Genomic DNA, 14,837 nt, shown 5'->3' on the forward strand with positions numbered 1-14,837 from the left:
TAGGAGATATTTCTACACACAGAGGGTGATTACACATTAGAATGGGCTGCCCAGGGATGTGGTGGAATCACCATCCCTGGATATGTTCAAGGAAAGACTGGACGTGACACTTGGTGCCATGGTGCGGTTCACGTGGATCTGTCCGGTCATAGGTTGGAGTCGACGATGTCAGAAGTCCATTCCAGCCGAAATGATCAGCGATTCCGTTCGCCGCCGGGCCGGCCGGGCTCGGGGTGTGTCCCGCCCGGCGGAGCTGCCCGCGGGCCGGGGCCGCCGTGCCCGCACCCGCACATGCTCACTGGGGCGCCGCGGGAGTCTGGGCATGTGCAGAGCGGAGCGGGCCGGGCCGCTCGCCGCGCCCGCCGCGCCCCGGGGCTGCGGCCGCCGCCGCCCGCCCGCTGCCAGGTGAAGCCGCGCTCGGTGGGGCGGAGCGCAGCGGGGCAGCCGCCGGCCCGTGGCGGCGGCGGTGGCGGCGGGGCAGGATGAACAGCTCCGACGAGGAGAAGCAGCTGGAGCTCCTCGCCAGCCTGAAGGACCAAGGTAGGGGCGGGCGGCGCCGCCTCCGGCGCTGGAGAAAGCGGCTCCCCCCGCTCCGCCGCGGCCCCGGGCTCGGCCGGCGGGAGCGTGGCCGCCGCGGGGCGAGGGCTCCGCGCCCGGCGGGGGGACGTGGCGCGGCGGGGTGGGCGCGGCCTGGGCGTCCCCGGCCCCGCTCCCAGGCCCCTTGCTCTGCCCGTGCAGAAGGGAAATAATAAAAGCCTTAATGAAATAAAGCAGGAGATTGGAACGTGTTGGCTCTTCCCCATGTGGGCGCCCGCCCCGCAGGTGCCCGCTCTGTCTGAAGATGGGTTGGATTGGATGATCTCGGAGGGCTTTTCCCAGCCCAGTTGATTGAGTGGCTCTGCGAGCCCGGCCGTCGCAGAGGCCGATGGCGAGGGCGGGAGGCGGCGGTGCCGCGGCACATGGCCGTGGGTGCCTCGGCCCGGCCCTGCCCGCTCGGCGCTGCCCTGGCGGGGAGCTGGGTCCGAGCCCGGCCGGGCTACCGCAGAGCCCGCAGGACCGGACAGCTGCAGGCTGACAGTCTGTCCGCCTCGCTGTCCCTGCGCGGAGCCTCGCCTCGCGTGGAGTGCCGGGCTGTGCCTAACCTGGCAGCGTGTCTCATCTCCCGCTCCGTGCTGCAGGATCCGATCCTCACCCGACCCATCAAACAGCTGCAATGCCAGTCCTCATAAGCGAGCAAGCTTCCCGCTGATAGCTCAGGGCTCGCCCTGGTGCACCATCAGCTTCTGTAGAGCTTTGGTAGTTCCATCCTGGGCTGGTTTGGTGCTGGGTGTGAGTCACTTTCGGTGCTTTAGTAGAAGAGTCCAGAATTTCAGCATGGTCAGTTTCATGAGTGCACAGTTTGACTCTGAAACTAAAACACTGTAACATTTAATCTTCTGGAAGAAGGCGCGTGGAAAAGAGCTTGGGTGCTCATAAGCCATTTTTTAACTCCCCTGTGGTCAGTCTGTCCCTGAGGCAGGTTGATCCAGCAGAGGTGCAGCCTTAGTTAGTCAGGTAGGCACATTCAAATGTTTGAAGATTTGTTTGAATTGTGAACATCTGCTTGTGCACCAAGTGGTCAGTATTCCCTCCTGTGCCACAGCTTCATGTGCAGGAGGTGTGAAGGAACCACTCTGGAATTCACAGCTGGAAATTCCCACAACTGAGCTCTCCTGGTCTCCTGTGAGCCTGGGATGAGCTATTTGGAAAGGACCTATTGGACAAAATTGTGTAAAAGAGTGAAATTACAGGGGTGTGATAAGTGCCCAATTTTCTGTCATTCATTCTGACCATAAATGCACTCCATCACCTTTGCTGTATAGCAGAAGCTGTTCTTAACCAAGTTTCATGTGGATATTAATGGACTATTTATGACCTGCTTTGGCACTTTTTAGGTTTTCCCTGTACACTTAGCTTTGGAAATTCACGATTACCAGCAACAAGTTAGATTCTGCCTTGGAAAGATTCAGTGGGTGTAAAACAATAATCTTACAGCTGTGTGTTTTGACAATCTGAGACCAAAAAGTAAGGCTCAAAATCTGGTTCTCTTGCTAACTGACTCCTTCCCTCCAGTACTGTTGCCTCCAGAGGGCATTTGTTAAAATGACAACAATCAGTTGCAAAAAAGACAAGTTTGGGTTATTATTTAGAGAAAACTGAGCCTGTTGTTTAGAGCAGGGCTTCAGTTCTGCTCTCTGAAACTCTTCTCCACCAGTGGGCTGGGTATCCTTTAATGTCTAAGGAAATTTTACAGGACTAGAGGAATTAGTTCAAGGGAAAGTTACTGTAATTTGAGGACTGGCTGTCCCAGATCCACCTGAGCTGTTGAAATAGAAGCTGTACTTAGCAGACACGGTCCTGTAAGGCTCTGCTCTTGGTGGATGTTCATCCCTAAACACAGGAGTTCTAGTGTGTTCTTGTGATGCTAACATACACTTTTGTGATTATGTCACTGGTGAGAAAGTTGTTTCAGGTAGGCAGAAAGTTAGCCCGTGGGAAAAAAAAACCTATTCTGTTTTACATCTAAAACTAAGCAAAAAATATGGTAGCACACATAGTTAAATCAGTAGTTAAATTGTGTTAACTTGATGAGTCTGGTGCCTAGAGTAAAAAGCTCAAGCAATGAGAAGGTAATGAGAGAAATGAAATTATTCTAATAGTAAAATAAAACATACTGATACTGTAGATAAGTAAAATTGCTTACTCTTTATATACTGTAAATTTGAATAGTGTCCCCTCCATTCTTATTGATAACAAAACAAGACTATTTTAGATACCACCAACTTCCCTCAAGTAATTTTAGGATGGTCTGTTAAACAGAGTCTCTTAATTTTCCTGTTTATTGCTTCCAAATGTAGGCAACAGTATTATTTTGGAAAAAAATGCAGTTGCTGGAAGGATCTGCTTGATCTGAATATTTGGGATAATGGGTATTGTCTTATCTTTATTTTGTTCAGAATGGTGTATGGCTTCAGATTCCCAATGTGTAGTCAGATTTCTGAGAAACACAGATTGGTTTGGAGAGGTTTCAGAAAACATTCCTTCAGTAGCCATTTCCTTGGTTTCTTTTTCAGGATGTGATTTTCTAGTCTTGAGAAACTTGCCTGGCACCAGGTAAATGAACTGTCTGAGAAATAGTGTCACAGGTAGAAGGGAAGGCAGATAGCAGCATCTGGCTGACTGCTGTCGCATTTCAGCTGCTGCTTATACTTCTCCTAGCCAAGGTCAGGAGATTGAACCTGAGGCAGGTGTTTTGTAGCTGCCCGCTCAATGCTCAGTGGCAGCTGTGAGGCTCCCTGGGGCTTGGGCAAATTTGCTTGGCTGTTTGGCAGAGCTCTGAGCAGCAACAAGGACACTGAAGCCATCTGTGGGCAAGATATGCTTATCTTTCACCCATGCTGAATTTTCCAAGTCCTGTGGGTTAGACTCAGATACCTGATACTGATCATTCTTCAGCTTGCTCCATTACCAAGCTTAAGGTGAGCATCATGAAGAAACAAGATCTCGGTATTGATGATATTTTGGACTTTAAAGTGTTGTTTGAGTTTTATTCCTCAAACGGTTTTCTGAAATGGCTTGGTTTAATAAAGCAGATCTGCCATAAATAATACTGTTGCCTAACTGTACTTATAGTGATGTTTCCAATGGTGCACACTTCTATTCAACTGGCCTTATATTCCTATGGGTAAGAATTAAACAAAAAACAATTTGGCAAACAAAACCTTGTGTCCTTAGTGGTTGGTTGAAGAGCCTGAGGAATGGTAGCAAACTTGACTAACAGTAGTTGATTACCTGCCTGGAAGATTGCCTTGTTTGTCTCTGGTTTTATTGGCACTGCTGGTACCTTGCCCTTAAAGACAGAGTCATCTTCTGCAATAGTCCCTTTTTTGTTCAGTTGAAAACAGGAGTCAGTGGTCAAAGTGTCTGAAGTTATAAACTAGGTAAAATTACACTTCAACACTGACACTGTCAGAGCCACATTTCTGGTCACTTTGCTAAATTACAGTGGTTAACAACTGCTGTTAACCACACATATACAAAGGTGTTTATGTTGCCTGGATTTTCTTCATTTTCAAAAGGTCTACCCTTGCTCTGTGTTTGTTGGCTGGGTTTGATGAAGTGTGATGATTTCCAATTTTTAGTCCCAAACACTATGGCTCTGCATGCTTTTTTAAAAATTATGATCTATTTGATCTCTTAAAACTTTTTCTTATAATGTCAGCATTTGAATAAGGGAACATCATGTATCTTCTAAGGAACGGACTAGACTGCCAATCTGGCAGCAGTATCTCAGAGCAGTACCTTTTAAATGTTGCTATTGACAAGCTCCTAATGTCTGAAAAATTTATTCTTCTTTGTGGCAGGTGGGTAATTTTTATGGCCAGAGAAGTTTCTTAGGACACCTTGTTGACTGCCTTACTCCCCTCTGTAGTCATCTGCTCTACAACTTATTTTTTCCCATGTACCTGTGTGTATATCTTCAAACACAGCAGCCATCGTTCCCCAGCAGAACACATCCTGCTTGAATGTATTAGAGTTTTAATGTTTTTCCCACTTCAGTTTCTTGTATTGAACCCTATCTTATTTTCAGAAACTTGTGAAGGCAAATCTTTTGGTGTGAACTTAGTGGTTGGTCTTTATCAGGCAGTGGCGTGTTTAGTTTCCCTGCCCTGTTTTTTCCAGGAAGCTGTAAGACTGCAAGATGCAAATTTGGGGTTTAATTAAAATTACTTGTACACACTTCCACAGATTTGAGTAAAATCAAGGCGTACGGGAACGCAGATGCAGGAGCTGACTTACACTATTTATACCTAACAATTACCTTCATGTACTTAGGTGATTTTTATTTGTTTATTTTATTAACAACTGTTTGGTAATTGAGCCTTGTAAGTTTCAGCAGATGCAACTGATATGTGACCAAAAGCTTGTTTTGCCCATGTAAGCTTTAGGCCTGATAATAGTTTTATGTATTCTGGGTCAAGATTTGGAGTCATTGTAAAGTGATGAGTGTAATGCCATCCCATACATTCACCTTTACAGGAGGAGGTGTTAAAAATGCTGCCCAGGCACATTTGGAAATAGTTTGCATTTGGCTGGTGCTGCTAGTGCCATATTGCATCCTGTTGAAGTACTGATCACCTGGATTTGGCAGAAGGGATCTTTGAGCCTAAGGTGGGGAACAAGGGAAAAATTGATCCCTTTTGGCTTTTGTTTATCCTCTGACAGCACTTCGCATGCACTCTGTACATGTAGGAGGCCGTTGTTGTTTGAGAGTTTGCACAACGTTCTTGGCCTGATTCTTCCTATTCCATGTACACTGGGAGGAGGAATGTGGTGGCAGCAGCTCCATTAAAGCCTCTGGTGCTGACAGGGGTATTTCTGTCTCTAATGATATATCCAAAAAGGCAGGTGTTAGTTTACTTCTACCAACAAAATATGACTTGATCTGGATAGGTTGTTTCATCTTGAGCAGAGGACTTCTTGCACTGTCAGCTCTTTCTCTTGCCTGTACCAGTAAAGTCATGCCTGGTCCATGATATGGAAGCATAAACAGTGGAATGATACTTGCTTCCTTTGACAGCTCTACTTATTTTTTGATTAAATAAGTAGGTTTGAAGTGCAGAAGTGGCATTACTTATTGATTTGGCATGGAAGGGCTCTCAGTCTACTTGAAGGCCACCCTGGTTTGCAATATAAATACTGAAGTATATATGCATGTAGCATTTCTAAAGTTTGGGGTTTTTTTTTAATTTGTGTTTTTTAATATGCAGCTTTAGGAAAGGGGTAGATTAATTTTTTAATAAAAAGAGTAGGAAGAGTCCCCACCTCACTCTGGGTAAATGAAGGTGTCTTTTCTGTGGTTCACTGTGAATTATAGTCATTATATACTTTTACCCTTATGGCCTTGTTTTAGTAATAAGTGCTTTTTAGCCACAGTAAGTACCTAATATATAAAACATCTAATTTAGATAATACTTACATTTTGTTAGCAAATTCAGGTTCAGGAGACACAGGTTCACAACTAAAAATCAAAAGACTAAGTTAAAATTAAAGGAGCTTCTGCATACAAAGTTACCTACTTTATTTAATACTGATAAAGGGCATTGATATGTGCTTACAGGTCAGTCTCTTCTGGCCAGCTGAGCTGTGGAGTGTGTAGCTGGTGCATAAATGTGGTCATTGTTGTGAAGGAACATGCTGTGTTCACTCACGTTGGCTATTTTGGGGTTTTACTCTTTTACTGTAAGAAAGAGCAGGGCTGGCTGGGAATATGTTTTGGGTGGATTAAGAGCTATAGCCCAGAATATTCTGTTATTTTCTCCTTCAGGGCTAATGGTTCAGAGTTCTCTGTTTGTGGAGAACAGAAGAGAGCTGTCGAGGGTGGGGCAAATCTGTATTTACATTTTGCAGTCATTTGCAGAGTATCGAATGGCAAGAATGACTTTGCCTTAAAGGCGAGTGAACGTGAGCAGTTTTCAAGTATGAGGGAGCTTGAACTGTATCTGTTGATACAAATTTCATTCATTTTCTTGCATCTGGATGGTAGAAGTCTCTTCCCTTGTTTTCCTGAAGGGAACAGGGAATAGCTTGGCAGTGGAGCAGTGATCAAGAGGCACAGCCTTTGTGTTCTGTGTAGGAAATACATTGTTTCACACGCGTGGTTTCTTTTTTGTTCATCTACCTGTTGGTTTTCGTTTTGGTTTTTTTTTTCCTGCTTCTTGAGCATGGGGGGTGGGTAGGAGTCTTGGGTACATGAGCAGAAGTGGGGACAAAGTAAAGGGATGGATGGGAGACCCTGGTTTTCCTGGTGCAGGGATCAGCTACTGTGCAGGTACCTATATATTGCATGAACCATTCTTTCTAGGATTGATCTGTAACCTGAGCCAGTGTGGGTTTGAAATTGTAACTGCAAACCAGTGTATTCACCTTGTAATTTTTGAACTCAATCAATAAGATTGTTTAATTCTACATTGATCAAAATTGATTGTTTTGGGAGCTACCATCTTTTTCAGACATTTCCTAATTGCTTCAATTCTAGAAGGATGTCCAGTTCATAAGATATTAATAGGCTATTAATGAAGTTTATGACCCATGTTATTTAAGAAGTCTGTGTAGACAAACAGAAGAGTTTTCAATTTAATCAAATGGAGAGCAAATTTGGGAAGAGGTACTGCTATATTAACTTTTTTCTTTTTTTTTCCATGTGTAGCTATTGGCGAATATGAAGAGCTTAGAGCAGAAAATAAGAAAACAAAAGAAGAGGTTTGTATATGTCAATTATTCATTTAATACTAAAATGCTAAATACCAGAATACTGTGTTGACTGTGGCAAATTGTTGACTGCTTTTTTGAGTTCACTGTTACTTACTAATAATATTACTTGTACCTATGTTTTAAGGAGCAGTGAATGCAACTCTCACAACTATTCTGGCTGTCCCACTCCAGAAAACTTCCTGTAAATATACTTTAAGTGATTGCTGCTTTACCAAGTTTGTGATTACAGTGTGAGAACAGACCAAGTCATGTGTTTAGATAAAATTATTTCTCTTCAATCTAAGTCTTGTTTTATTATGACTTCATTTACACAGGGGACTTAATTACTGAAAAGAAAAAAAGAGAACAACTTCCCTCAGCCAGCCCTTCTGAACATTCAGAATGTAGGAATATGATTTCCGAAGGTAGGGAGGAATGCAGGGGAGTCAGTGCTACACTGTATTGTAAACAAAATTCTTCTTTCTCCAGTATGAGTGAGCTGAAGATGTAAGAAACCTGTTAGTTTTCATATCCCTGTTAGCTGCCAAGGCATGTATGTTTAATTCAGTTTCTTCTGAAGTCATTTTGGAAGAGTCATTTTTAGTTCCAAATGTTGCAATTCAAGGCTGTATTGAGAACACCTTGTCCTTAACTCTTTTTTTATTATTAAAGAAAATTTGAAACTTATGTTCACTTATGATTGAGCAAACATTTTATGTATTTCTACTGAGGTCAGCATACTGTTCTTCATTCCCTCCTATCCGCTGACCTCCTTGTTTTTTTCACTTTGCTTATTGCTGCATTCCTGTTCTGCTGTCCTTCACCAAAGTCTCGGATATCCCAGGATATCTGTCCTCTGTCTTTGCTGTTTGGAAGAAATGCTCAGAAGAAAATGAGAATAAAACTGAGTTAGACCAAGATTCCGTCCAGCCCAGAATCCTGTTTCTGGCAGCGGAAAGGGAGGCCTGTAGGAGCATGTTTAACACCTGGGCAGGTTTCTCTTGCAGTTCTCCAAACCATTTGCAGCCTTGGAGCTTCCTCACCTGGAAGTGATTTCAGCATCCTGCCCTCTGCTGCTCTCTTCCTTTAGTTTGTCCCATGCTGGCTGTTGGCTTCTCTCATATGTGGGGAGTGTCATGCCAGGACATGTGTACACCACATGAAAAACAGGCTCTCCAGCTTTGCCCTGAACCCAAGTCATATCAGCTTTGGTGTTTCTTCTGCAAAGCTTTGTTTAGCTTGGGAAGGAAGGACTGGGGAGACTTTCCTGAGCGACATTTTTATTTTAAGGTTTTTTTCTTCAGACGGAATTTCAATGAAAAATTTGTTTCTGAAATTGAGATGGAATGAGATGTTCTGAGGTTTCTTCCATTCTGCTCTTCTTGCTTCCTTGCTCCTCTCTCTCACAAGACTTCTTTCCTACAGATGCATATCTCTAGCTGCTCCTGTGTGTTTCAGCTGAAGGCTGCTCTGAAGTTTTTCAGAATACTTGCATAACACCTGAAAATCCTCCAAGCTTGAGCACATGAGGATTACATTCCCAGCTGAGCAAATCAGTTAAACACGTGCTCAGGGCTGGATTTTCAGTTGTTACGCAAGTATTCTCCATCCAAAAACTCCATCCTGCAAGTTGGTGTGCTTGTGTGAGCAGTCATGGTTCATTGTTTAAGTGCTTGGGCTCAAGTGGTTAAGTGTGAGGCCCTCAGTGCATTTCCTCCACAAAAAAAAAAGAATCTACTGATAGAGAGTTCATGGTTATATTTGCTTCCAGTGCCATTACTGGAAGAAGCTAGTCCTTGTGTTATGGCCCTAATCCCAAAAGGTCCTTAGCATCTCCTGCTTTGTATCTTAGTTTGAGCTCTGCAGAATCAAACCTGCTACTGGAAAAATGTAGCACAGACTTTCTCTGCCTGTGGGTCTGGGAAGTTGTGGGTGACTTCTGTTCAGTTCCTGCCACTGTCTGTCACTGTGAATGTGAGCAAATGGCTTCCTCTGTATCAATTGTGGTCACATAATTGCATCAACAGGAGAAGGAGAAGTTAATTTTTTTAGCAGGTGACTTGCAGACTGTTTGTGGAAAGTGCCACAGAGGAATTAAATAGCAGTCTGTGTGTGTGTGCTTTTGATACACTTGGTGGAATATTTTCTAAGTCAGTCTTATACTTGTATGGCTCTGAAAGATGAGCTGTGCATGCAGAAATTATCCTAGTTTCCATTAGACACAGGGAACTTGGTGGATAATTGGCAGCTAACTTAAGATATAATTTTAATTTTTGAAAATGCATGCTCTTTGTTCTGTATTTTTTCTTAAAATTAGGAAGTAAATTGACTTTTACGTGGGTTACTTTGTTCAAAGCACTGCTGCTTTAAAAGGGTGCTAATAACCACAGAAATTCAGGAGCAAAATACGAGGTCTTTGATCCACAGTGTCTCTTCCTCATTGCCTTGCAAAACTGCCAATTTGGAGACCACTGGTGGAGTCTCTGACAACATTTCCCCAGGTATTTTGTGTTAGTGTCTTTAAATACTTTCAGAAACAATGGAGCCAAAATGATATTGGTAGATTATGTCTCTTAGGTCACCTTTTCTTATTGATGTAACCAACAAAACATTCATACCAGCCCCCCAAAAATGCATAACTAACGTTCAGCTGCACACAAATGTGGGTGACTTAATATGCAGTTCTGACATATTCAGAGTCAGATCATGAATAAATATTTGACTACTTGCTAATCAGATAGAAATGACTCTGAACGCTGGTTTTGACAGTGTTTTGTCATGCTGCCAGTAGGGGGAAAAAAAAAGCAAGACAGCTATCCAAAACAGTAGGTGTAATACAGTATCTGTGTTACGTCATTCATGGTGTTTGCTCTGTTAAAACACACATATGCAGTGGATTTTGTGTTTTGTCACCAAGTGGGAATGGGGAAGGGATTCTGCCTTGATGACATGCTCATTGTTTCTGTAAGTAGAGTATTGCAAATGTCATTGGATACTTCAGAGCACTGCACCAAACTCACAGTTTTAGAACAAGCATTAAATCTGCATACATTTCACAATCTGTGTAAATGGGAAAGAATTGTGTCTTGTGTTGCTTAGCAATGGTTTAATTGACTATATGACTACTACGTGAGCTTCTTGCATCTTAATATCTGGACTGAACAATCTCCCTGTTGTTTTTGCCCTTTGAAGGCCTTTTACTGAATCTGTGGGAGCTTGTGTGCAAAATAGTTGGCAAAAAAGAAGCCTGCAAGTAGAGAATACACAAGAAACTAGAAATTAAAGTATTGCCTTGTATATTGGGTAGGTACCTAGAAGGCAAAAATCTGAAAGGAGTGGGATTGACAAATCTTCTGAACTTGCACCTGCAAAGATGAAGAATATATGGAGTTATTCACAAAATTAATTTTGGCAACTGGACTGTTAATTTCTAAAAATACAAATGCAATGTATTTTTACTGCTAAGAGATTATATTGACTCCTATAGCCAGTTCAGGACTGCAATATTGTCTGTTTACATTGTTGGGGTTTTTTTTAAGTGAGATAGTGGTGGTTTAAATATTAGATTACTGATACTAGATATATTCAGTAAAGTAGAATAAATGCTTATTTTACTTTGCAGAGAAGCTGGAACTCTTAATTAAGTTAAAGACAGAAAATTGACTGGCAATCCAGGAGTTACAAACTTCTTTATTTTTATTCAAGGGTGCTCTTTAATGTGGAGCTATCCCTTAACACTGACAAGGGCAAGCTTAGTAAATACATGGAAACTGTTTCTCCACAACAGTTGTATGTGCTTGAATGTGGAAAGTGAACAGCAGATTTTAGAGTAATGTTACACTATTTGCCTTCTATATTTAGGAATAGTGATAATTTTGTCCATTAATGATTCTACTGTGTGTGCTTCAAATTGCTTTTTTGAAAAGTGAGGTGATCATGAACTTCTGAGGCTTCTGTGGAGCATTTTATGAGCAGCTCATACTTCTAAATTTTGATTTTTAAACTTTTGAGTTTTAAAGGTTAAGGGCAATTTATTTTAAAGGATGACAGTATTTTTTACTATGAAACATAGTTTATAGGCTTTTTATTTTTGTGGAAATTTCAAATTTGGAACAGTTTAAGTAGTTAAAGAGAATCTCATATTCTCCTAATTCTTAGAAGATAAACTAGGGTATTTTTTTGGAAGGACCTATAACAGCTCTGCTTGCATGGCTCTGATTGCAAGACAGAAGGCAAAGTGCTTTCCATTGATCATTTCAGCAAGGGCAGCAATCTCCCGCTCTCCTTTTCTTCTTCCTCTTTCATTCTGAAGCACAGTAGCAGCAAAAAGAAAGTATTGAGAAAGCTTCAACTGGGAGCAGGAATTGCTCTGCAGAGACCCAAGCCTGGAGACCCTGATTGTGCAGAGAAATGTCGCAGTTAGGAGGAGAATAGTCAGCTTGCCGTGGTCCAAATGGAGCTCTCTCTGCAAATAGCACTCGAGGTGAAGTGGAATAGGTCATTTAACTTCCCCTTTCCCTGCACAGGGAAAGCTGCTACGCCTTACAGCGTGCTGCCTGGAGGATTTTGAAAGGAGTTTTTCGTGTTGTTGGGATAGGGAGTGTGCTGTGTCCTCTACATCAAGGTTTCCATCAGTAGGAAAGTGTCATTGGCTTCCTCAGGCAACAGATGAGATCCTTAAAATGCTAATGTTTCTGGGTTTTAAACTGACCACTAAAGGCATTTGCTCACTTAATGTGCAGTGGGCTGAAAGCTTGCAGTGTGCAGGAAAATCCGTGGGTGAAGTATGTCAGTGTGGCTGCGGTGTCTTTCTTGGGAAATACGAGGCAGCAGCAGCTCACACCAATTCCCCTCTTACGGCAGAACTGTGAACTGTGCTCTGCAGGAATAGCCAGAAACGCTTTCTGCATCTTTCACTGCCTTCTGCTCTTTGACTGCACTTCTGCCGCGAAGGTAACACAAATTTTTGCTGAGAAAACAGAGGGAGGGCAGTGAGCAGCAAGATACATGCACAGATTTCCCTTCCCCAGCTCTCCTGTGCAAGATTCTCTTAACCGGTTCTTTGTTAACAGGGCCCCAGGAAACGGTGAGTCCTCGTCTGGCGCCGCTTGCTCAGCACGTCTTTGCTCCTTGTGCTCCTTGTTTCACAGTCCTTAGAGCAGCTGGTGACTGACCTGTCCCCCTACTCAGCCCCTGTCCCTTGAAGCCTCATCACCCCACTGCCATTAGAAGAGAGATTGCTTGTTGAGTGCAGCTCCTTTTGCTCCCCAGATATCCATCAGCTGCCTCTGAGGCAACACCAGTGGCATCCTCGCCTTGCCTAAGTGCAGATTCTTCTTTGAGTCTCATCCAAGGTCCTCTATGGCTGATAGAAGAGTTCTCTTGAATTTGGCTGCCTTTGAATCGGACTCTCCCCCTTCTTGTTGCTTAACAGCAGGCTCCTTTCCCAGCCAACTCAAAGTGGCTCCTCATGTGGAAAAACTGAAAATCGAGCAAAATCATTTCAGGGTTGTAGTTTTTTTTTCCCCCAGTTCTGTTCCAGTGGCCAGCATCCTTGTAATTGGAGTTGGACTGTAAGGAGCTCGGTCACACAGATCTCTTCCAGAAGTTAACTCATGGTCTTAGGTTGATTTTTTGCTGTGAACATGCCCAGCCGCATGTGAGGAAGGATGTGTGTGTAAGGCACCTTGTGTGCCAGTCATACTTCCCCCTGGGTCATGTGTTTTTCACACTGTGATTAATCACTGACTGTGTCTCTTGTGAATTTTACTCATTTCTTTGAGTTCTTTCATTTACTTACAGAATGGGTTTTCTTAGAGAACTTTATTTAACATCTGTTTTATTCTTTCTGTTTGAAGAAACCGTTCCATCGTAAGATCAGTGATCGCAGACCTGTGTAGTGTTAGCAATGACCACAAAATTAATAAAACTGGGGTGATGGGAACTCCTTAAAGCATGAAAATGAGTGTCATTCTCTCTACAAAGCTGAAGGTTTCCTCATGATGTTATGAAACTAAAAACAGCATGTCCCTGATAATTGGCTTTGAGGTTTTCCTTGCACATGGTAGGTATAGAAATGTAGGCCTCTTTCCTGAGTCTATTTGTGTTAAAGAAAGTACACTTACAGCCTATTTTTGGCATGCAAAGTATTGCTTCTACTGTTGGTGTAACATGGATAACTGTTTATATCAGTTTTGGATAATGTGTCTCTTTAAAATATTTTCAGAATAGCTCTGAATTGGAACCTAAATCAAGTAGAGCATGCCGGTTTGGTTAGGAAATACTCTGAGTAGTGAATTTTTAATGCATAGTTTCCATCGATCTTACATGGCTGTAGGGAAAAAGAAATGCTTTGATAGGCTTCTGTACATTGTGGAGCTGGCAATTGATCTTGGTTGATTTTGCATGTTGTGACTGCTAATTAAGTAACTGGGATCAGTGTTTCATTTCAATTTTCTCTTCTCCTACAGTGTGACAAAATCAAGCAAGAACGAGATGAGGCTGTCAAAAAGCTGGAGGAGTTTCAGAAAAGTAAGCTGATAATATCCGTGTGATTTTCTTGATGTAGACAATTATGAACATAGTTCTGCATGCTCTACAGCAGTGTTAAGAATGCTGAGATTCAGGTCCATTTGCTGTTTTCCTTCAAAGCTGTGTTTAAGGAGCTAGTCCAGTGAGACTTTGCCCATATTCGGACTAAATGCTGTTACAGCATTTGTACTCTCTGGCACAGGTAGTCATTCTCAAGGTGCAAAGTGGTGAAAATACAGTGGTGCAAATGTGGCTCTATCTCACCTGGATTCTGCAAGTGACTTTTGGAATGATGCATGCTTGAAGTGAGTGGGGTTTGATGCTGTTGCTGAGATTCCTAATAATAATAATGGCAATTTTTTTCATGAAGGAGTAATAGTACGTTAAGCATAGACACACCAGGAAAAGGTTTTAGGACAAACTGCTCTCGTGGTAATTTTTAGTGCAAGTTCTATCTTGTCTGGACTGTGAGAATGTCAATATTCAGTTTTACACTTTCATGGTAATGGTTCTATTGAAACCCTATGGTGTCTGGAAGCAACAAAGCACATCTAATGGGAGTGGAAGTATCCTAGTGGAATAGCTCCTTAGAAGAGACAATTACAATGGGATTGTGGTCTGTTATGTCTGGTTTGTGCCAGTACAGTGAACTGCACGGTGAAGCATCAGAAATGTGCATGAAGTTAATGCAGGAGAAGGAAATCACATGGTCTGTACTTTTGTGTGACTGTGTTAATAGAGGAATTTGCTCACTTCTGTTTTATAATAGTTGGTGTGATACAATTATGGAAAATAATCTAAAATCAACAGGAATTGTCTACTGCCTTAAATTATCTAGGTAACTGTTCTGTGAAGCAAGAATGTTCCCTAAGAAGGAAGTATAATTCCTCTGGAAAAACGGCTGCCTGTTTTGTTTTTGTTATGATATAAGGAATACTGGAGTGTGGCAGAAAATGTCAAGTAGTTAAGACTTAAAATTTGAGGTAATATTTGATGTTGTAAGATTTTATAGG

General features: G+C 42.5%; 1 protein-coding gene across 2 annotated transcripts in view; it reads left to right on the plus strand.

Moving 5' to 3' along the window:
- The first annotated feature begins 410 nt into the window (after window positions 1-410).
- The window catches only part of SHTN1 (shootin 1), a 54,340-nt gene continuing 39,913 nt past the window's right edge, over window positions 411-14,837 (plus strand). For both annotated transcript variants that reach the window (XM_039553957.1, XM_039553958.1), the window contains exons 1-3: window positions 411-540; window positions 7,250-7,302; window positions 13,764-13,824. In XM_039553957.1, the coding sequence (XP_039409891.1) occupies window positions 483-540; window positions 7,250-7,302; window positions 13,764-13,824 (172 nt within the window). In that variant the 5' untranslated portion in view covers window positions 411-482. The remainder of the gene's footprint in view (window positions 541-7,249; window positions 7,303-13,763; window positions 13,825-14,837) is intronic.

The sequence above is a fragment of the Corvus cornix genome, chromosome 6 (assembly GCF_000738735.6).
Source record: "Corvus cornix cornix isolate S_Up_H32 chromosome 6, ASM73873v5, whole genome shotgun sequence".
NCBI lineage: Eukaryota > Metazoa > Chordata > Aves > Passeriformes > Corvidae > Corvus > Corvus cornix.